General features: G+C 40.7%; 4 protein-coding genes across 5 annotated transcripts; 2 read left to right on the top strand and 2 right to left on the bottom strand.

The window, feature by feature from the left end:
* Positions 1–6,356: 6,356 nt before the first annotated feature.
* LOC122314300 (ATP synthase subunit beta, mitochondrial-like) lies at positions 6,357–10,797 on the top strand. Its single transcript, XM_043129803.1, has 9 exons — positions 6,357–6,914; positions 8,154–8,229; positions 8,337–8,425; positions 8,542–8,659; positions 8,741–8,844; positions 8,987–9,145; positions 9,259–9,483; positions 9,577–9,888; positions 10,332–10,797. The coding sequence occupies exons 1-9, from the start codon at positions 6,432–6,434 to the stop codon at positions 10,443–10,445; spliced, it is 1,680 nt and encodes a 559-aa protein (XP_042985737.1). The 5' UTR covers positions 6,357–6,431; the 3' UTR covers positions 10,446–10,797.
* A 475-nt stretch (positions 10,798–11,272) lies between these two features.
* Positions 11,273–14,420, top strand: LOC122314301 (fruit protein pKIWI502-like). The gene is made up of 5 exons (XM_043129804.1): positions 11,273–11,924; positions 12,356–12,455; positions 12,586–12,681; positions 12,767–12,847; positions 13,904–14,420. The coding sequence occupies exons 1-5, from the start codon at positions 11,380–11,382 to the stop codon at positions 13,964–13,966; spliced, it is 885 nt and encodes a 294-aa protein (XP_042985738.1). The 5' UTR covers positions 11,273–11,379; the 3' UTR covers positions 13,967–14,420.
* A 692-nt stretch (positions 14,421–15,112) lies between these two features.
* LOC122314299 (pentatricopeptide repeat-containing protein At2g13600-like) lies at positions 15,113–21,733 on the bottom strand. 2 transcript variants are annotated; one of them, XM_043129802.1, is made up of 2 exons: positions 21,597–21,733; positions 15,113–19,846 (listed from the first exon to the last, which is right to left on the bottom strand). In XM_043129802.1, the coding sequence occupies exon 2, from the start codon at positions 19,702–19,704 to the stop codon at positions 17,533–17,535; it is 2,172 nt and encodes a 723-aa protein (XP_042985736.1). In that variant the 5' UTR covers positions 19,705–19,846; positions 21,597–21,733; the 3' UTR covers positions 15,113–17,532. The 2 variants fall into 2 exon arrangements, with proteins under 2 accessions (XP_042985736.1, XP_042985734.1); XM_043129800.1 differs by lacking the exon at positions 21,597–21,733 and adding an exon at positions 20,597–20,760.
* Positions 15,278–16,289, bottom strand: LOC122313679. Its single transcript, XM_043128853.1, has 2 exons — positions 15,916–16,289; positions 15,278–15,788 (listed from the first exon to the last, which is right to left on the bottom strand). The coding sequence occupies exons 1-2, from the start codon at positions 16,287–16,289 to the stop codon at positions 15,278–15,280; spliced, it is 885 nt and encodes a 294-aa protein (XP_042984787.1).
* Positions 21,734–21,790: the final 57 nt, after the last annotated feature.

The raw sequence follows: 21,790 nt of genomic DNA, 5'->3' as shown, positions 1-21,790 counted from the left end.
TGGAGGGTAAGTCTAGCTTGTAGGATACCTTCCCTATTTTCTTGATGATTGGGAATGGTCCCTCACAACGTCGTACAAGCCCCTTGTGTAGCTTCCTTGTGAACTTGTGTTGGCTCGACAAGATCTTTACTAACACCAAGTTGCCTATACGATATTCCGCGTGCCTTCTCTTCTGATCAGCCCACTTCTTCATTTTCTTGGTTGCTTTGTCTAAGTAGGAGCGGGTCACATCCAGTTGTTCGTTCCAAGACTTAGCAACCTTAAAGGTTGTTGGACAATTCCCCGCATAGCTTGTCTCCAATGACTGGGGAGTAAGTGGTTGCTGTCCCATTACAATCTCAAATGAGCTTTTATTTGTGGATTCGCTCCTTTGTAAATTATAGGAGAATTGAGCGACATCCAATAACTTAGCCCAATCGGATTGGTTGCCACTTACAAAGTGCCTCAAGTACAACTCCAACAAGGCATTCACCCTCTCAGTTTGCCCATCTGTCTGAGGGTGAAAGCTGGTAGAGAAATGTAGGGCAGACCCCATAAGCTTGAATAGTCCTGACCAGAACTTTCCTATGAAGCGAGGATCCCGATCACTAATGATGCTCCGTGGTAAGCCTCAATACTTCACCACTTGTTTGAAGAATAACTTTGCAGTTTCTTCAGCTGAGCAATCCTTAGGAGCCGCGATAAAGGTGGCATACTTGGAGAATCGATCTACCACTACAATGAGGGTACCGCACCCCTCGGATTTAGGTAGAGCCACTATAAAATCTATGCTCACACTTTCCCATGGGTGAGAAGGAATGGGTAGTGGTTCTAGCAATCTTGCAGGACTTTGATTCTCCACCTTGTCTTGTTGACACACAAGACAAGTCTTCACGTAGAGTTCCACCTCATCTTTCAATTGAGGCCAATAGTAGGAAACTTCCAGCAAAGCTCGAGTACGTCGTTGGCCCGGATGTCCAGCCCACAAGGAATCATGGCATTCCTTGATAAGGTTCCTCCGTAGGTTTCCCCACTTTGGAACATAGATTCGCCGCCTTATGGTGTAGAGAAGACCGTCCTCTACCTAGAATCTTTTAGTTTTCCTCTCCTTGGCCATACTTACCAAGTTCTTGGCTAAGGGATCATGCTCCATGCCTTCACGGATCACATCAAGTAGCTCTCCTTGAGCTTGAGTGATAGCAGAAAATTCTCCCTTCCTACTCAGTGCATCAGCAACGAGGTTGGCCTTCCCGGGTTTGTACTCCAAGACAAAATCAAATTCTGCCAAGAAGTCTTGCCACCTAGCTTGCTTTGGGCTTAGTTTCTTCTGACTTTGGAAGTAACTAGTGGCAATATTTTCTGTCTTGACCACAAAACGGGAGCCAAGCAAATAGTGTCGCCAAACTCTGAGGCAGTGAATGATAGCCGTCATCTCCTTCTCTTGTACGATGTATCTTCTTTCAGTCTCGTTGAGTTTGTGACTCTCATATGCAATGGGATGTCCTTCTTGCATAAGAACTCCCCCTATGGCAAAATCTGATGCATCTGATTGTACCTCAAAAGGCTTGGTACAATCTGGTAGGGCCAAGACCAGTTCCTCCGTGATGGCTGTCTTCAGATCGTCAAAGGCTTCCTGACACCTTGATGACCACTCCCATGTCCTGTTTTTCTTGAGCAAGTCGGTGAGGGGGATGCTCTTGTGGAGTATCCTTTTATAAATCTCCTGTAATAGTTGACAAGCCCAAGGAAAGATCGAAGCTCGGTAACCTTAGTGGGAGGCTCCCACTTCTTGATTGCCTCAATTTTTCCCTCTTCCATGCTGAGTTTTCCACCTTGGATTTTGTGGCCAAGGAAATGGACTTCGTTTAGAGCAAATGAGCACTTCTCCTTCTTGACGTAGAGTTGGTTTTCCTTTAAGACACGGAAAACAACCCTTAAATGCTCCACATGTTCCTCAAGAGTAGAACTATAGATGACGATATCATCTAGATAGACTACCACGAATTGATCAAGATAGGGATGGAAGATCTTGTTCATGAGCGTACAGAAGGTGGCTGGAGCATTTGTGAGGCCAAATGACATCACTAGGAACTCGTATGCTCCATAGCGAGTTACACAAGTTGTCTTTGCTTCATCCCCTTCCGCAATCCTCACTTGATAATATCCCGATCTTAGATCAAGTTTGGAGAAGTACTTTGCATGGCCCAATTGATCAAACAAATCAGCAATTAAAGGAATAGGGTACTTGTTTTTTATGGTTACCTTGTTTAGAGCCCGATAGTCAATGCATAGCCGCAAAGACCCATCATGCTTCCTTTGAAACAACACAGGTGCCCCATATGGTGCCTTGGAGGGTTGGATGAATCCGGCATCAAGTAGCTCCTTAAGTTGCCTCCTTAGTTCCTCAAGTTCTGGAGGTGACATGCGATAAGGTGCTTTGGCGGGTGGTTTGGCGCCGGGTTCCAACTCGATCTGATGGTCCACCTCTCTCCTAGGTGGTAGTTGCTTGGGCAACTCTGGTGGCATGACATCCTCATAGTCCCTGAGGACCTTTTGGATCTCCTTGGGTGGAGGGGAGGAAATCTTCACTTCACCTTCCTCCATAGAAGCCAAGTAAGACACCTCGCCCTTCTTCCATCCTTTCTTGAATTGCATGGTAGATAGAAGTTGGGTGGTGTTTGGCTTGGACACGGTGGGTATCATGCATGGACCGCCCTCCAAGATACACACCGAGTTGTAGTGGGGAAGAGACACTACATTGAATTGTCTCAAGAATTCCATCCCCAATACGATGTTGAAGTCATCCATGGGAGCGACAGAGAAATCCACCGTATCTCTCCACGTGCCAAGTTGTAGCTCCACTCCGTAAGCTACGCCATCAAGGGGTTTGGCCTCAGAATTCACGGTCTTCAGCCATCCTTGACCCTTCTTAAGAGGAATCCCTAGCCGTGCGGCCTCTTCCTTCTTAATGAAGTTATGAGAAGCTCCTGAGTCGACCATGGCGTGACTCTTCTTCCCATTGACGAGTACCTCTACAAACATCAAAGATCCATCCTTAGTGGTTGGCTTTGTGCTTGCCTTGAGGGAGTTGAGAAGTTGTAGACACCCCAGGTGCGACTTCTCTTGAACTTCCTTCTCTTCCAACATAGCGTTGAGGGCCTTCCTCTCAGGACAATCTCTAGCCCAATGTGGTCCGTTACAAAGGAAGCAAGCATCCTTTGGCTTCTTGTCTTTAGAGTAGTCCTTCTTGCCCTCCTTTGATGTTGAAGGCTTGTCACCTCGATCTTTATATTGTGGAGGCTTGAACCCCTTTGCTCCCCCACCCTTAGTGTGATTATCCTTTGAAGACTTGGGTTTTGAAGAGTTGTCACTCTTATGATACTTAAATTCTTCTAAAGTTTCTGCCACGGTCAGGGCGGTGGAGATGTCGTTGACTCCACGACGCTTGAGTTCTTGAGCCACCCAAGACTTGAGACCATCGGTGAAGTTGAAGAGGAGATCTTTTTCACTCATATTTGTAATTTGAAGCATGAGGACAGAAAATTCCTCAACATAGTTGGGGATAGAAGAAGTGTGCTTCAACTCCTTCATTCTCTTCTGCGCATAGATAGCTACATTCTCAGGATAGAATTGCTTCTTGAGTTCACGCTTGAACTCTTCCCAAGAATCAATAGTGCAAGTACCCTTCTCTATCTCACTATGCTTACGACGCCACCAAGTACCAGCAAGATTAGTAAGGTAGAGAGAGGCAGTACGTACCTTGACATGCTCGTCTTGCATGTTCAATGCTTCGAAGTAGCGTTCCATGTGCCACATATAGTTGTCTAGTTCTTTGGCATCCCGTTTGCCATCGAACTCTTTTGGTTTGGGGGTATCCACCCTTGGTGTCGCCATCATTCCAGCTCCGACGGCGCCCCCATTGGCCACTGCACGCTTGCACATAGCCCAATCCACCTTGGTCTCCTCCAGACCGACGCGGTGTTCCTCTATTTGCTCTTGGAGTTTTGTTAGCTTCCCCAAGACCCGGTCTTGGAAAGCAACGTTCTCAACACGTTGTGCCTCGATGGTGGGGTGGATGGTGCTCAGAATGGACTCCTTGAGCGATTCGGATTGTCCCTCCAATCCTAGCTCCTCCAAACCTTGCTCCACGATGTCAAGTCGGTCCCTGACATCCGCTACCGCCACCTCCATCCTCGTCACAGTGTTGTCAAGGGTGCTCACCTCCCTGTGAGACTGATCACATTCTTCGATCTTGACCAATATCTTGGCCATGACCCTCTCAATGCCATCAAGACGAGACTCCATAGATGAGCTTGAGTCCTTCGACCTTTTGCTCTTTCGTGTCTCCTGGTGCTCCATGGTGATCTCGCTTGGATCTGCCATCCCAACTTAGATAGCTCTGATACCAACTGTCACGGACTTAGAATTTCTTCACTCGACCCGTGCGGCCTTATGAGGCTTTCTCTCCCTAAAGCTCCTAAGTAAGCCTTCTAAAGGACTCAAGACAATAGAGAACAAAGCTAGAGAGAGAAGATAGAGAGAGATGCTCTCGAGAACTTGTTTCTCTTATTGCTTAGTGATTTACACAAATGAGAGCCCCTCTATTTATAGGGAACTCTTGGTACAAAGAATGGTTAGGATTGTGACACTTGTCATCAATCTAAGGGTAAAGAACTTTCTAGATTTCTACTTTAGAATTGTTTATAACGTCCCTTCTAGATTACTACTCTAGAATTGTCTATAACGCCCCTTCTAGATCACTCTACACAATTCCACAAGATTATAAAGGACTAAAAGGCTTCTAGAAGGTTAGGAAATTCTCTAGAAAAATCTAGGTGGTGACAATAGTATAAGGATAATATGTAGAAGAGCTCGTTAAAAAATATCAATATTACAACCAAATAATAATAAAGTTATACTTTTGAAATAAAACTTAATCGTATTCTTGTGGGTTGATTTCGGATTAAGGGAGTTAACTCATTATTGACTGATTTATTATCATGTCTTAATGAATCAATTCGTTTTGATTCAAATCTATTTATATCAAAATCAAAATTACTAATTTTATATCGTATTGGTTCACTCATGTCAAATATTGTCATTGAATCTTATAATATTGCCGTTGCCCATCCTCGCGAAAGGTTTATAAAATGTGCTTATTGGGAAAAATTGTTCTTCATGAAACTTTTGAGTTTTGACCATTTATAGTGATCGACTCTTTCACAACGGATAAAAAAAATTCTTGATGATTTAAATAGAAGATTTTATTAAGATCATTATAATTTATAGAAAAAAAATTGTACTCGGCATCTTCACATATTACATACTATATATATTTTTTAATTTTTTTCTTATCAAATATATGGTATATGGATTACGAGTATAAAAATTTAATCAGTTTAAGAAGAATAAAATTATTTTTTTAAATAAAATAAAATAAAAGAATAAAAATAGTGTGATATATGATATGCATAGATGATGCGTAGTAAAAATCTTAATAGAAACATCCCTCTTAGACTTAATGTGTGATTTTTTTTTAATTTTTTGTTTTTCTATAAAATAAAATATCCAATGTTGCCTATTTCAAATTTACAAACTTAAAAGGTTTAGATAACAAACTAGAGCATCCTTAGTGGATTAGGCAAAGTTAAAGGACATTTTGATGAATATGAGATGAATTTAACTTTTGATTATTTCATTCACATAAGTTTTTACATTGAAATTGCTATTTTTCTTTATATAATAATAAAATAATATAAGATAAATTTATTTTGATTATTATTCTTAGTTTTGTTATTTAAATAATCCGATAAGAGTGTTCTAATACACTACAATCCCAATCTTTCTCATTTAAATTATTCTTAGTTTTGTTATTTCAATTAGAGATGCTAATATCTAGAATAAAGAGTAATATTATTTATTATTTTAATAAAAATAACGTAAATATGATACATTAACTAATATAATTAAAGATGAAAAATTGATATAGATAACAATATTTTTCTTTCATAAATTTGAGAAGAATTCGGTGACTTAAAAACTAATGTACGGATATACCATTTGTTTTGAGATAAGTGAATAAGTTTTACATCTTAGTAATTAATTTATAGCATTTGTCTTGAGACTTATTATTATTATAAATAAAATTAAAAACTTATTAATAAGTTAATAAGTTTTATATATTAGTAACTAAAATTAACTGTATATATCTTCAATAAATATAAAGATATTTATAAAATAAATTTATAAATTAACGTAATTTTATAAAATTTATTAGATTTATTTTATAATAATTACTTCAATTTATAAATTTATTTTTAATATATTTTCCATATTTATCGGAAAAAGAAAAGCAAGAATATTCCTATTTGGCTACTGTAGCCGTAGTTTATAGCACCGCCCAAAAGTTCACAAACCCTAGCCCTTCTCCCACTGACTGAAGCTCCTCCGCCATGGCTTCCCGAAGGATTTTATCATCTCTTCTCCGATCGTCCACTCGGCGATCTTCTTCCAGATCGCCCCTCTCGAGCCCCAGCCCTAGACTCGCGTCCCCAGCACCCCCAAGCCGCGCGTCTCCATACGGCTATCTCCTCTCGCGTGTGGCGGAATACTCGACCTCGGCCGCTGCGGCCGCTCCGCCTTCCCCACCGGCTCCACCGAAGGACTCCGGTAAGGGAGGGAAGATCACCGACGAGTTCACCGGAGCCGGAGCAATCGGGCAGGTGTGCCAGGTGATCGGTGCCGTCGTGGACGTGAGGTTCGCGGAGGGGCTTCCGCCGATCCTAACAGCTTTGGAGGTTCTTGACAACTCGATCCGGCTGGTGCTGGAAGTGGCGCAGCACTTGGGGGAGAACGTGGTTCGTACTATCGCTATGGACGGTACCGAAGGATTGGTCCGAGGGCAGCGAGTGCTCAACACCGGTTCTCCTATAACTGTGAGCTATATTTCTTTGGTTTCTTTAGCTGACTGTTTTTGATTGACGAGACTTGATTATAAAAGTTGGGGATTTTGATGTTTATAATGTGGGAATAACAGAGATTTGGTTGCTCTTGTGATTTATAGATCTGGGTGTTATTTCTCATTGTGTGTTGAGAAAATGTGGGAAGTTAAAATATTATCTTTTCGATTGTTTCACTTATAAAAAGTATCTTTTCAATTGTTTAAGACTTTCCAAAGTGAAACCCTCTGGTCAACGAGTCCTAAACGAGCTTTTTTTAATATTATCTTTTCGATTGTTTCACTTATAAAAAGTATATTTTCAATTGTTTGAGACTTTCCAAAGTGAAACCCTCTGGTCAACGAGTCCTAAACGAGCTTTTTTTATTTTCGAAATTGGTTGCACCCTTTTCCCTGTAACAGAATCAATGTGGTAACTTTTTTTGGTTTTTCTCATCTGTTCTCTCTGCGCAACCAGGGAGAGTGTTTTTCGTTGTCATAAGGGGAGATCTCCTCTATAGTGTTCGAGTCATTGTTTTGATAGGGATCAAGAAGATGCCTAAGTTTTGTTCTGACATGGGTCGAGGGGTTAAGAAGATGCATGAATGTTTGAAATGGTAATCATGATGCTGATTGATGTGAAAAGTGGACATGTTTTTAACTTACTCCGTTTGACACGTTGCTACTTGCTAGTGTGTTACGAATCAATATTCTGTTTCTACAACTAGGGTCGGCGGCTGAATTCCACCAAAAGCTCAGTCCTACGACGTTGCATTTTCTCAATATTTTGCAATTCATATTTTCTGAGTTTTATTTTTTATTGTAGAAGTCTTCTCTTTATTTTTTCTTCGATTTTGGCAATCTGTTCTCCGTTTATCAGCATGTTTGTTTTTTTTGCGCATAAGTGTGTTGTCATTGATAGACACCACATAACACAAAGGAATGGGAGATGTTTTGAAGACAGAGCGGTTTTTTGAAGATCTTTGAAATTTATTCTTTTCTACTTTGAGTTTGTGGCCTCAGATCTTTGTAAGGAATGGTGATAACGTATTGAATCTGTTTCTGTTTTAGTTTTCCTGCTTTCTAGAATGTAGTAGGTATTTCCTTTGTATACATTCATTTGTATACATTTTGGTAATAAAATTCTTATTAATTACAAAAAAAAAAAATTAAAAATTGTGTTGTCATTGATAACTTTTTATTTCTTTTTGCTGAGTTACTTTTTGTGTTCCTTTAGGTGCCTGTTGGTAGAGCTACTCTCGGCCGTATCATGAATGTTATTGGGGAGCCCATTGACGAGAGGGGTGAAATCAGTAAGAAATATACACCTTGACTGTCTAGTTGTAAATGGGTCACCCTTTTTGGTCATTATTCCCATGATGTAAGTTTGCTGACGATTTTACTGGTGATATGCCAACAGAAACCGATCACTATTTGCCAATCCATAGAGAAGCTCCATCATTTGTTGAGCAGGCAACTGAACAACAAATCCTTGTTACGGGAATTAAGGTACTTTTTGGCCGACCCTTCTACTGTAGAACTTGGATTCTCATGTGATCTAGAGTGGGATCGAGTGTGGTGTAATAGCTGTTACAAAATTAGTTATTTATTTATTTTTTCTACAGGTTGTTGATCTTCTTGCACCATACCAAAGGGGTGGTAAGATTGGTCTGTTTGGTGGTGCTGGTGTAGGAAAAACTGTGCTTATCATGGAACTTATCAACAATGTTGCAAAAGCTCATGGTTGGTTTACTCAAATATGTACTGCATGCACTGTTATCATTTTTTTAGCTAAATTTATTTACCAATTAATTTATTTTTCAGGTGGTTTCTCTGTGTTTGCGGGAGTTGGAGAACGTACTCGAGAGGGTAATGACTTGTACAGGGAAATGATGGAGAGTGGTGTCATTAAGCTGGGTGAAAAGCAGGTTAGTAGAATGCAGTTCACATTTTTTGGATTTTATTTTTTATTGGTATATTGATTGTTTAAGTAACTGAAGATTTAGTAATAAACTTGAAGGATGTAAAAACACCTAGTTAGAATTTAATTGCATCGTTTCCTTTTTTCAGGCTGAAAGCAAATGTGCTCTTGTATATGGTCAAATGAATGAGCCACCTGGTGCTCGTGCTCGTGTTGGTCTCACTGGTCTGACTGTGGCTGAACACTTTCGTGATGCCGAGGGTCAGGATGTGCTCCTCTTTATTGACAACATTTTCCGCTTTACCCAAGTAAGCATACTTTCCAAGGAGCCTTTTCTGTACCTGAAGATTTCCTTGTATCTTTTGATTCATCTTCCTAAATGTTGCGCCATCCTCTCTGTTCTTTCTGGGGCATCCTGCAGGCTAACTCTGAGGTGTCTGCTTTGCTTGGACGTATTCCATCTGCTGTTGGTTACCAGCCAACTCTGGCAACTGATCTTGGAGGCCTTCAAGAGCGTATTACAACTACCAAGAAAGGGTCTATTACGTCTGTGCAAGCTATTTATGTGCCCGCTGATGACTTGACAGATCCTGCTCCTGCCACAACCTTTGCTCACTTGGATGCGACAACTGTGTTGTCTCGACAGGTTTCTCTATGTTTCATGCTGTACTAGTGGCTTTTTGAATAATTATTGCCATGTTATCATCTACTTATATCTCTGTTGCTTTAATTTAAACAGATTTCTGAGCTTGGTATCTATCCTGCCGTCGATCCTTTAGATTCTACATCTCGAATGCTTTCCCCCCACATTTTGGGTGAGGAACACTACAATACTGCTCGTGGGGTACAAAAGGTTCTCCAGAACTACAAAAATCTGCAAGATATTATTGCTATTTTGGGAATGGATGAGCTCAGTGAAGATGACAAGCTGACTGTTGCTCGTGCACGTAAAATTCAGAGGTTTTTGAGCCAGCCTTTCCATGTTGCGGAAGTGTTCACTGGTGCTCCTGGCAAGTACGTGGAATTAAAAGAGAGTATTACTAGCTTCCAGGTACCTACTTTGTCTATCTTTCTTGGTTAAATTGATGGTGAATAAGCTTGGAATTCTGTTCTTGATAAAGTATTCTTAGAGCTCCAATGAAAAGGCTTTTGTTTTCCCTTTCTTTTCTGGAGAAGCTCATATATTGAAAAAATAACAATCCTACTTGTGGTTCTGAGGCACATTGTATATTACATGGCCATTTCATTTGGTTAGTATGGCTGTGGTGATTGTACTTGCTGCTGTTGAAGTATTATGGGTTCGTTTGTGTTTTTTGTTTTGCAAAATGATTGTGCAAACATACACAAGGCATTAGGCATCCACTGGCAAATACCATGCGGATAGCGGCAGACACATACATATGTGCATGGACAATGTTGGCATAGGAATTTTGGTGTTTAGCTTTTGCGGAAGTGTGCGAGTTTTGCTCATTGATGTTCTGTTTTGGTTGGCAGGGAGTGTTGGATGGAAAATACGATGACCTTTCAGAACAGTCGTTTTACATGGTTGGAGGTATTGATGAGGTCATTGCTAAGGCAGAGAAGATTGCCAGGGAATCTGCATCGTAGACAAATCTCTTCCCTTCCCTCAAGGCTCCTTGTTACCTTTCTTGATAATCGCGAAATCCAATAATTTAGGAGTTGCTGGCAGAGTGCCAGGCAATGGGATTGTTCATTTTTTGAGATCGAATGTATGAGGATTTTTCCATTTCTGTTTTTAATCGTATTATTGTAGAGTGTGAAAGTGAAATGGAGCGGACAGTCTGCCCCTTTTTTCTTGGTGTTTAAATAAGGGGGAAAAGAAAGCGGACATGTATATTTTTACCTTTTGCGTGTTGGGAACATTGAAATCTGTTGATTATATCTTCTTGCCTTGTGTTAAGGACTTGCTAACATTGAAATGTTGCTCGTCTCTTCCAAACTTTGGCCTCAAAAGTTGTAGCATGACTGTTTAATTGGCAAATCGACAGTGTCCAGAGTGGATGATTGTAATCCTTGAACTGATGCACGTCCCATTTACATGGCATTGCTACAGTAGTTGTATTAGCAATGATGCTGAATTTTAGCCACATTTACCCGTTTTGGAGGAGAAAAGATATTAATAATCGTGAATTGTGTAAATATTGTATAATTGTTTTGAAAAAGTAAATATAATATGAAATTTATATGAAAATATAAAAAATTTTATTTTTTTCAAAATGATACCGTGATATTTACATATTTCATAGAATTATTCTTGGTGTTATTATGATCTTTGTAGCCGCTTTATCCTCTAGGTTCCCCGGATCACTCGGAAAGAAGACACGTGTGGTCACCTGGATCAACCAATCTAGCACGCGTCGGATTTTATATAACAGTCCACGTTCCAGCTACGTACCTCACCGCCGGCAGTCCCTCCCACCCTCCCTCCCCAGTTACGAAGACTTGAAAGTTCAAAGGTATCGTCTTACCCTACTCCTTTGACTAACAGTTCTTAAAAAAAAAAAAAAAAAAAAAAAAATTGATGGCCGTTACTCTTTCTCCCAGCCGCCTCTCCCTAACTCCGTCTCTTCCCCATGCCCACCTTAGCCCTCCCATGTCTGTCCTACGCCGCCTCTCTCTCCCCCAATTGAGGCCCCACCCCCATCGCCGCTTCTCCATTGCTGCTGCTGTACGTCAGGACACCACCGTTTGGACCCCAGCGCCTCTCTCCCTAGTCGAGCCTGCCGCCGAGTCCATTTTCCACGTCTCCATCGACATCTCCGACTCACCTGACCTAGCCGCCTCCCACACCTGCGCCGGCCAGTACCTCCAGCTCCGAGTTCCTGTCTCCGACAAGCCCTCCTTCCTTGCCATCGCGTCCCCGCCCTCTTTTGCCGCCGCAAGTGGCAACTTCGAGTTCCTGGTGAAGAGCATCGCCGGCTCCACTGCCGAGCTTCTCTGTGGCTTGAGGAAAGGAGATGTGGTTGAACTCAGCCCGGTCATGGGGAGAGGCTTCGGGATCGACCGGATTGAGCCGCCCGATGCTTATCCTACGGTTCTTATTTTCGCCACCGGATCGGGGATCAGGTCAGATTTCTGATTGATTTTTAAGCTTATTTTCCTGTTCTGTCCCTGGAAAGAACTTAATGGTCGAAAGGACCGTTTACGAAATGAAATTGAAGTTGTGGTTTTTTCCATTTGAATATTTTCTTTCGCCAGAATGAAAGTTGAAAATTTGATCAAATGTATTTCGTTCTCTTAAATTCTCCTCCATTTTATTGTAATTTGTTGTATTTTGCTTAACTGCAGTCCATAACTGATAATTAGGCTTCTTGCCTAAAATAAATAAATCTTCGTTTTTAATCTATGAAGGCAAGTGTTTGCTGCACGGTGCACCCATGTGTTCACAATGTAACATTTCTCAACGGATCGTTCAGCTAGCATGTTATTGCTTGCGGTTATTCTTCCATCTGCATTTCCACATCAGTTACTAATGCTCTTGACTTTCTCATCTGCAGTCCAATTCGGTCTCTCATTGAGTCAGGTTTTGGTGCTTCTAAGAGATCTGATGTGAGGCTTTATTATGGGGCTAGAAACCTTAAGCGAATGGCTTATCAGGTTTGCCCGATGTCCTTTTTTTTTTTTTTTTTTTTTTTTTTTCCAGTTTTACATACCTTTTCTGTAGAATCAGCACAGCTAGTCCACTATTTGGAAGCTGATTTTAAATTTGTGCTACTTCCTTTTATAGGATAGATTTAGAGATTGGGAATCTTCTGGGGTTAAGATTGTGCCTGTGTTATCCCAACCGGATGACAGTTGGACGGGCGAAAGTGGCTATGTACAGGTAGAGTGTGTGTGAGCAATTGGGTTTTTGATCTTATTTGTCCCTAGAATCAATTCAGCATTTCCACACATGATTGCTGTTGCAGGCTGCTTTCAGTAGAGCGAAGCAAATTTACAGCCCTCAGTCTGTTGGTGCTGTACTCTGTGGGCAGAAACAGATGACTGAGGTTTGCCACTTTTCTAGTCTAATTATTTTATGTTTTACTTCTTGCTTCTCAAAATAGAAGATGGCCCATCATTTTGAGTTCCATCAAATGTATGGAACCTTTCAAAATTAGAAGGTCATACTTCTCCAGTTTTCTATATTACCTTCACTTTTTCTTTTCCAACTACCAAACAAAATTATTGTCAAAAGTTGTGCCACTTCGATAAGATAAAAGGTATTTTAGGAAGATCTCTATACATTTTAGCTTTCCACATAATCTTGTCACTGCAAAATCACGTCATCTATTTTGAGATGAAGTACCTGTTACAGTTTTTTGGAAATCTTGCTGTCTCTGTGGTCTCTCTCCTTCTCCTCTTTCTTGTTTGTGGGAGGGAGGGGGTGGTTGCAGACGGACAGTAAATGGAGTTCCCATTGATATTCATGTTGTTACTTAAAAAAAGGATCAGTTTGGAAATATGGATGCAGTTTCCCATCATCTCTGCAAGAAACTTAGTAATAGTTGCATTTTTTCTCAGATTGATTTCAACAATTAGCTCAGAGAAGTCTTGGATAGCAGCAATTTTGTGTTGGCTACATAATTTGTTGTTTCTACTGTTTGTATCTGCCACTGTTCAGGGTCCTTTCCTTGTGACTAATGTTATAACTTATTTTCTTTGCTCATGGCCGTGAATAATCACTGTTCTTGTTGGTCCATCTTTTGTCTGCAAGAAGTGATATGCTCATCTTTTTATTGATATTGGTGCATGAATGTATCGGCATATTACTTATAAAAAAGAAGAAGAATGCATTGGCATATTAAAGAGAGCATAATATTTTCGATGCTTTTGGACATCCTAGTGAAATAGCAAGAACAATGGCACATAAAAATTATGAAACCATTTTTAATTGTAGATAGATTACAGCAGCGTGTTATCTGCATCTTAATGTTTGTATAAATCTCGTTTTTATACGTGATAGCCCCATGGCAGAAGGCGTTACCTCCCAATTCAAACATCATGTCATGGTCATTAAAGTTCAATTGTTTGATGGTAAGATAATTTGTCTATTTTTTTTGCAGGAGATTACCTCAATTCTTGTAGCAGATGGGGTGTCAAGTGAGAAGATACTAAAGAACTTTTGACAAACCAGATGGAGGCTGTATTATTGTAATATTGTTGAGCAACCGTTAGTGATTTATTTGTTCCAATCGCTGAAGATATTCTCAGCTTGGCATAGAAAATAAAATAATTTTAGGGTTTGTGAGCATCCTTTTAGGACCAATACAGAATGAAAACTGCCTCTCAAGCAAGCTAGGTTGCAGGATTCATACTAAAGTTTTGACAAGGAGTGAACGAACTCGCTGAATTCATGGCAATCCACTTTGTGCCTAATACTTCGTTGTAGCATACAAAAGTCGGAGGTAATTCCATTCCGAATAATGAAATTGAGCCATTGTGTTGAAGTGACCAAAGTGGTTGCTCTTTATTGAATAAGAGATAAAACTCTTTTGTCTCGTTGGGCAGGAATCAGCTATGCGGGATAGGCTTGTTATCCCATAGATTTGTATTTGGGTTAATTATACCTATATTTAAGCATGTTGTTATCACTGTCGGAGGGATTTGAAGGATTCTCTCAAAAATCTTAAAAGAGGTCAACGTTTAACGACACTTCGATGCTCAGAGGAAAACTGAACCCCTAATTTGGAGAACCCATGCTTCGACGTTCACATAAACCATTTTTTAGAAACCTAGTCCACTCACTGAAGAACAAGCACCAAGCATCTCGTCCCAGCTCCACAGTTCAAAAAACGTACAATACTTGACAAAGCGGCTGCAGATTGCACCACGAAGAAAATGGGGGAGGAGAGGTCAGTCAAGAAGTCGTAGGAGATCATGCTCAACCAATTTGGAAGCTAAACTCAAACATCAAGTAGCCGTATCAACTCTATAAACCAATTTGAAAGTTCTCCTCCCCACGAAGCATGGGGAGGAGAACCCATGCTTCGACGTTCACATAAACCATATTTTAGAAACTAGTCCACTCACTGAAGAACAAGCACCAAGCATCTCGTCCCAGCTCCACAGTTCAAAATACGTACAATACTTGACAAAGCGGCTGCAGATTGCACCACGAAGAAAATGGGGGAGGAGAGGTCAGTCAAGAAGTCGTAGGAGATCATGCTCAACCAATTTGGAAGCTAAACTCAAACATCAAGTAGCCGTATCAACTCTATAAACCAAGCAAAAAGAGAATCATAGAGAAATACAAAGATCAAATACTAACAGACTGGTTTAACAATAGGTTAGGGATCTTGAATTACTAACCAAGTCCGAATAAGAGCCTTATTTCGAGTACAAATCAAACCCAATCTGTCCGCATTAACGTTTCAACAACTCAACCGCTCGAGCCACAATATAAAGCTAATAAGAATTAATGTGGCATATTAATCAACTCATACACAAAAAGTCACCCTACTTGTCACCATCGTGAGCAGCAATTTTTGTTCCCAATGTTGCTCCGCATCCTCTGTACCCTTCCAATCATGTTCTGCTTTGAGCCAACGGTTTCTATCATCATAATGAGTGATGGTGTCAATGCTTGTGGTGGTGATGGCCAAAAATCTTGTCCGTTGGTCTTTAGCTTCTTCATGATTGTCATCTGATGACTTTCCTATAGATTCACTCCTTTGATGGCGTCTGTGGCCATCTGAATCAGATGACTTTGACCCCACCCTATGCGATCGTCTATGATGTTTATGGTGCTTCACATGGATTTTCCTCCTAACTACACCATTTTCCTCATCACTTGAAGAATCTGAAGCACTACACTCCAACTGGTGATGGCGATTGTGGAGCTTTGGATGACTTCTCCTTTGAATTGTTCCATCATGTCTCACTATGAAAATCTGAACCACTAGATCCCAGTAGCCTATGGTGTTTGTGACACTTAGCATAGCCTCTCCTCTTTATTGGATCATCATCATCATCATCATCACTTGAAGAGCCATCAGCACTAGAATCAGATCTTGAATTGTGATGCCGGCGCCTTCTGTGGTTTCGCTTCTTTCTCTTCCTTTATTCATCAGAGTACCTCTCATACTCATCATCGCTGTCATCATTTGAACTATAGGATTGCCTCCTAGACTTTTTCTTGGATTTCTTCTCCTTGCACTTTTCATTGTCACTGCCCCAGTTAGAGTGGGAATACTTTCTGTGCCTCTTGTGGGCTCTATTATTTGATTTTCTTCCCCCATCACTGCTGTCACCATCACTGTCACTATCGGAATGGGACACAGATTTTCTTTTATGCTTTGCAGCCTTCAGCTTCCGCTCCTTGGCTTCAGCATCAGACTTTGCCTCTGCAGCAGCTTCAAGCTTCTGTTCCCATTTCAAAGGGGCCTCTTTCTTTTCCACAGCTCTCTTCTTTTTCTCCTCGACCAATTGGATGAACCTCTTGGCATCCATTGAAATATAAAAACCAGCTCAATTCCTGCATGTTGGTATGATGATGACCAGAAGTACATCTCACAGAAGTGAAAAAACAATGTTAGTTCTTCCATCATCAAATCATAGCCGTGAAAATGATAAAGAACTTTTAATGAATAATAGAACTGTTGTGCCCAGGACCGCCTAGAAACACACACATATACAGGATAGAAACAATATTTAAGTGGTTCGACAATTTACCTACGTCCACTGGAGCGGAAACTTCGATTTTCAATATGTTTGTACAAAATTACAAACACTCATAACAACCTCTCTATCTCTCAAATGGCCCTCTGTACTGGGTTTCCCCAGTCCCTACATTTCGCTCTCTGCCCTTGATCACTCACCAATGTGAGGATGATTTATTCTTCAGCAAACCTCTCGTATAATAGGAGAGGCTTGCAGCAATGCAGCACAAATGGGTGCAAGAATTCAGCAGATTTTGATGCTGAAAAGGAGGAGTAGCCTTTCGGTGCATTTGGTGGCCATGTAAAGGTGCAGTGCTCATGTGCATTCGGTGCACATGGAAGCTTACATGGAATCAATATTCGGTGCAATGGGGTGAGAGAGCTGAGCTACACATGAGCGGCAATTATTGACTTCACTTGGGTGGTTTCCAACAATCATCCAGCATGCATGATGATTGACCACCATGCAATTGGAAAGTGAAAAAAAAAAAAAAAGACATATTGAAGGTTCCATTTGGAATATTCTGTCACCACGGTGTATGGGCCAGCGTTGAAGAATATGTAACACAAGTTGAGCCCATTCACAAACCTGTTCATAATGCTCAACCGAAGGAAAAGGAATATGACTATATTTGCAAACACAATCAGAACCATTTTAAACAGGTTAAAGCCTATACCTACCCAAGTCAATACTTGCAGAGATTTGCTACAGTGAGCTTAACCCTAAACAAAACAATGTTTGTGGCAAATAACAAAAACACAGGATATTTCCCAGAACTGCATCTACCTATAGTATAGATGTAAAGAGATAATACTGTTATGATAAACTGTAACAAATATGTGAATCATCCATATGGAGGAAGATAACCTAAACCGATAATTTCAGATCAATTATTTTTTAAAAACTCTATCTAATTTGTTAGCATACCAAAATCTAGAAATAAAACCAAAGCCAAGAGGGTGTATGGAGAGAAAAAAAATTAACAAGAAAGAAAAATGACAACTGAAGTGAGATCTTCAATGAGTATGTTGCTTTAAAGTAAACAGCCTCCACTATTGGATGTTAGATGTTGCAAAGTTGTATAAATATCATGGCAATGAGGATGGGTTCTATCTTCTACAAAGAACACATGAACTCTACTGTCCAGCTCAATCCAACTACAACCAGGAGCCTTTTTTATGCCTAAGCCCCTTAATCTCTTCCTCACACTTGACTTCTCCCCCCATTTCCCCAAAATAGAATAGATGTTAGATAGAATAACATAAGCAGATATTGGCTTGGGATCCAAACTGAACACTTTCTCAGCCACTCTCCCACTCAACTCTATGTCCATCCACAACCAACAGGCACTCAGCAAAGCTCCCCAGACAACCCCATCTGGTTCAATAGGCATATTTTTTATAAACTCTTGAGCTTGTTGCAGATGGCCTGAACGACCAAGAAGATCTACCACACATGTGTAGTGTTCTAAATCAGGGGTTACTCCGTAACATTTTTGCATTGAATAGAAAATTCGCATCCCTTCATCAACTAGACCAGCACGACCACACGCAGACAAAATCCCCACAAAGGTAGCTCCATTAGGAAAAACTCCTTGCTTTAACATATCCTCAAATAGTAAAATTGCTTTGCAGCCAATTCCATGATGTGCAAACCCATTAATAAGAGCTGTCCAAGCTGCCACATTGGGTGAAGAGATACCACTAAATGATTTTTGAGCATCAGGGATGCTCCCACATCTGGAGTACATATCTATAAGAGATGTTCCAACATAAGCATTTGATTCAAATGGTGTTTTGATCAGGTGGGCATGAAGTAATTGTCCTAGTTGAAGAGATCCAAGGCATGTACAAGCATGAAATAGAGTAGAGAATGTCGATCTAGTAGAGTTTATTGATAATCTGTGCATGGTCACATATAGTTTGAAAGCCTCTTCATGGTGATGATTTTGAATATAACCCGACATCATTGAATTCCATGTCACTGGATTTCTTTCCCCTTTGGTTTCTTCAAATAGCCTCAAAGCTTTATCAAGTTCACCCTTCCTGGAATACACAGAAATCATAGTATTCAAAGAAATTATAGTTTTTTGGGTCATGCTATTAAAAATCCTCTCTGATTCCTTGACTTGACCGCTCATTGCATAACCTTTAATCATCAAATTACATGAGACTGGATTTTTTTCAAGCAGTCCATTAAAAATAAGTTCAGCATCTTTAATCCTACCCATCAATATAAGTCCGCCAATAAGTGAATTTGAAGCATTTAAACAAGGATTTCCCATTCTATCATACACTATCTTGGCATCCTCAATAGCCTCACATTCACAATACAATTCAATCAATGCACCACCAATCGAGTGATCAAACTCAAATCCATATTTGATCAAAAGTCCGTGGACAGTCCTCCCTCCGCTTAGGCTACCCAATCTTCCACAAGCCCTTAAAATGCAATCCAAAGTAAACTCATTTGGCATTACCTCACAATTCCTTCTCATCCTCCGAAACATCTCCAAAGCCCTTTCACACCCATCCTCACTCCTCACAAATCCAGAAATCAACGTAGTCCATGCCACAACATCTCGGGATGGCATATTTTTAAAAACTTCCATAGCTTCACTCATTAAGTTACATTGCACATAACCTACAAGCATCAAACTCCACAGCAAGTCATTTTCATCATGGAACTCGTCAAACACCCGCTTAGCTTCTTCAATCTTACTACAGCTCGCATAGAAGTACAACAATGAGCTACCCACAAACTCAAATCTTTCAGACCTAGATTTCAAAACCAAACAATGAAGCTCTTTTCCCTCGTATAGCAAACTCGAACGCGCGCACACACTTAGTATAGAGGAAAAAGTAGTCTCATTTAGCTTTATAGTGCTGTGGTGCATGATTGAAGTTAGTTTTAGGGCTTCATCGTATTTTCCCCATTTGGAGTAACCAGAAATCAGGGTGTTCCAAGACACAACAGTTCGTTCGGGCATCTCATCAAACATTTTGCGTGCAATGTCAAGTTGCCCAATCTTGCAGAGCTGGGCTATAGAAATGTTGGTGGAGACTATGTGATCGTGAGTGGCTTGCAGAGGTTGATAAAGCGTTGTGAAAGGCTGGAAGATTTTCTTCCATTGACTGTGCTTCCAGGTTCCTAGAAAAGGTCGCCTCAGCAACATTCTGTGTTCCTGGAACCTAGGCCTGCACATTGGCCCACCCAATCATTTTTTTGGTCCGACCTGACTTGGCCCGCAATCATTTTTTTCCCCGCTGCTTGAAAAGCCCTTCTCTCTCTCTGCCTCCGGTTCCCTGGAACCTTTTGAATGATGCTCCTTCCTCCTCCCACTCCACCTGCAGCAGTAGCATGATAACATAATTAAGTATTAAACCCAAGAAACCAATGACTCTTTAATCGAGTGAAACTATTCAGGAAAAAAACTCAAGAAACCAAGAAAAAAATACGTATGAAAAATTATTTTACCTTTTTTTTTTTTTTTTTTTATCAGTACATATGAAAAAACGAGAAAAATGACATTCAAAGCAAGAGGAAAGAGGGAGGCAAGGCATGGGTAGGTGATTAAGGAGAGGTTAGATAGAAAGGTCTAAAGATAAGAGCCACAGAGTCTTGAAGCTTGAAGGAATATTCTTGTGTAGTGGAAAATCCCTTGCTGCGAGTGTGAAGAAGGAAAGTGCAACTCCAATGTGTGTGTGAATGCATGTGATCAAAGTAATCTTTCAAGTGGTACCATCCCCATTGCTTTTGCCCCGCTTCTTTGCAGAGGGTGTAACATAAGCTTATGAAGTTCGCTTCCGCCAACACTGAGAAGAAGAAAAACACAGGCTTTCCCCTTAAGAGATGCCAGATCAAAAGGCAGATTTTGAAAATCTTGGCAGAAAAGTCAAAGACTCAAATCTGAATGGAGGCCGAACGTACAAGAGTATAAACCTGAAAAATCAACCATGAGCTCGATGGGGGAGCCTAGAAGCCAAGCCGGCAAATTCAGGCTCCTAATCTCATCGACCCAATCTTGCATACGAGAGAAGCAAGAAGAAGAAACACAAAGACACAGATTTTAACAGTTGAGCAAAAGAGAGAGTAACCTGGGCCAGGGAAGCAGAAATGGAAGCAAACCGTAACGGCGAACGTCGACGGAGAACGGCAGTGGCTTGGGTTTCCGCAGTGGGGACTCGGGAGAAGATACGAGAGAGGTATGAAAATCGGTTTCACAGTTTCGACTCTGTTTCAACCCGCAATTATACATTGACCCGATGAACCTGTTTTTTTTCGGGTTGGGCAAGTCGGTTATTCGGATGGATCGGGCCCAAGGCCCTTTATGCACAGCCCTAGAATCAACATTCAGGGCACATGGGGTGGGAGAGCCGAGCTGCACATGGGCAGCAATTATTAACTTCACTTGGGTGGTTTTTCTGGTTAAACCCCAGACTTGTGTAATGCGTCCCCATCACACGGACCAAGTAATTCATCGGCTTTCCACCTGTAGTGTAAAGATGTAATGAACCTCTTTAATTTCTTTTATGTTGCTTTATGTTAGTTTGTTAAGCCATGGCCCACGAGGCCCAGTAGATGGGAGGCGTTTGGGAATTCTTACATAAAGTTGTAGTGGATTATATCGTTCTTCCTTTTCCAGAAATTAATATAATCTTAATCATCTTCATTTCTTCTTCTTCCTTCTAATTTTTGGAGGTTTTCTCACTCTCGATGTGGGATATCTCATTTTATTTACTATCAATCCATGGGTGTGTTACAAATGCAGCGTATAACATTCTTTATAAAAGGCTCAGGACTCCCTTGCTTGCTTATCATATATAAGGCCCTATATATGGAATCTATCACAGTTGAAACTTTTTGACCTATAGAAATGTATGTTCCTAAAGGTTTTAACCCAAAGAACGCCGAATGCAAACAAACTTGATCCGGCTTTCTTACCTTATGTGTAGAAACAGAACCATCTTATTCTCAAATATGCAGAAATAGTTGGACCTTCCACATCATGAATCTTCGGGAAAAAATCAATCAAGTAAACAAAGGCAAACTCAGCAGATCGATAAAACGCAAAACCAAGGATCGAAAATCCCGTACCTATATCCAAGAGTAACGAAGGTGATGGGGCCGAGTTGGTGCTTGTGCTAGGGCTTGACGTTCTCAGGGTTACCCTTCACTTTTCTGCAGAAATTCTCTCTTTAAGGTCCGATGGTTGCGTGTAAATATATATAGATATACACACATACGTAGTTACGGCCCCACCCATCCATAATCGGACTACTCTGCTCTGC

Source organism: Carya illinoinensis, chromosome 6 (genome assembly GCF_018687715.1).
Source record: "Carya illinoinensis cultivar Pawnee chromosome 6, C.illinoinensisPawnee_v1, whole genome shotgun sequence".
Lineage (NCBI taxonomy): Eukaryota > Viridiplantae > Streptophyta > Magnoliopsida > Fagales > Juglandaceae > Carya > Carya illinoinensis.
The sequence above is the reverse complement of the archived record's forward strand: the minus strand, read 5'-3'. Positions and strand labels throughout refer to the sequence as shown.

Bases quoted from the DNA above. Each gene is read 5' to 3' on its own strand.
- LOC122314300 (XM_043129803.1), top strand. From the start codon at position 6,432: ATGGCTTCCCGAAGGATTTTATCATCTCTTCTCCGATCGTCCACTCGG. The intron at 8,426-8,541 runs GTACTTTTTGGC...TTTTTTCTACAG, and splicing joins TCCTTGTTACGGGAATTAAG to GTTGTTGATCTTCTTGCACC. The intron at 9,484-9,576 runs GTTTCTCTATGT...TAATTTAAACAG, and splicing joins CAACTGTGTTGTCTCGACAG to ATTTCTGAGCTTGGTATCTA.
- LOC122314301 (XM_043129804.1), top strand. From the start codon at position 11,380: ATGGCCGTTACTCTTTCTCCCAGCCGCCTCTCCCTAACTCCGTCTCTT. The intron at 11,925-12,355 runs GTCAGATTTCTG...TCTCATCTGCAG, and splicing joins GCCACCGGATCGGGGATCAG to TCCAATTCGGTCTCTCATTG. The intron at 12,682-12,766 runs GTAGAGTGTGTG...TTGCTGTTGCAG, and splicing joins GCGAAAGTGGCTATGTACAG to GCTGCTTTCAGTAGAGCGAA.
- LOC122313679 (XM_043128853.1), bottom strand. From the start codon at position 16,289: ATGGATGCCAAGAGGTTCATCCAATTGGTCGAGGAGAAAAAGAAGAGA. The intron at 15,789-15,915 runs GTACTCTGATGA...GATCCAATAAAG, and splicing joins AGCGATGATGAGTATGAGAG to AGGAGAGGCTATGCTAAGTG.
- LOC122314299 (XM_043129802.1), bottom strand. From the start codon at position 19,704: ATGTGCAGGCCTAGGTTCCAGGAACACAGAATGTTGCTGAGGCGACCT.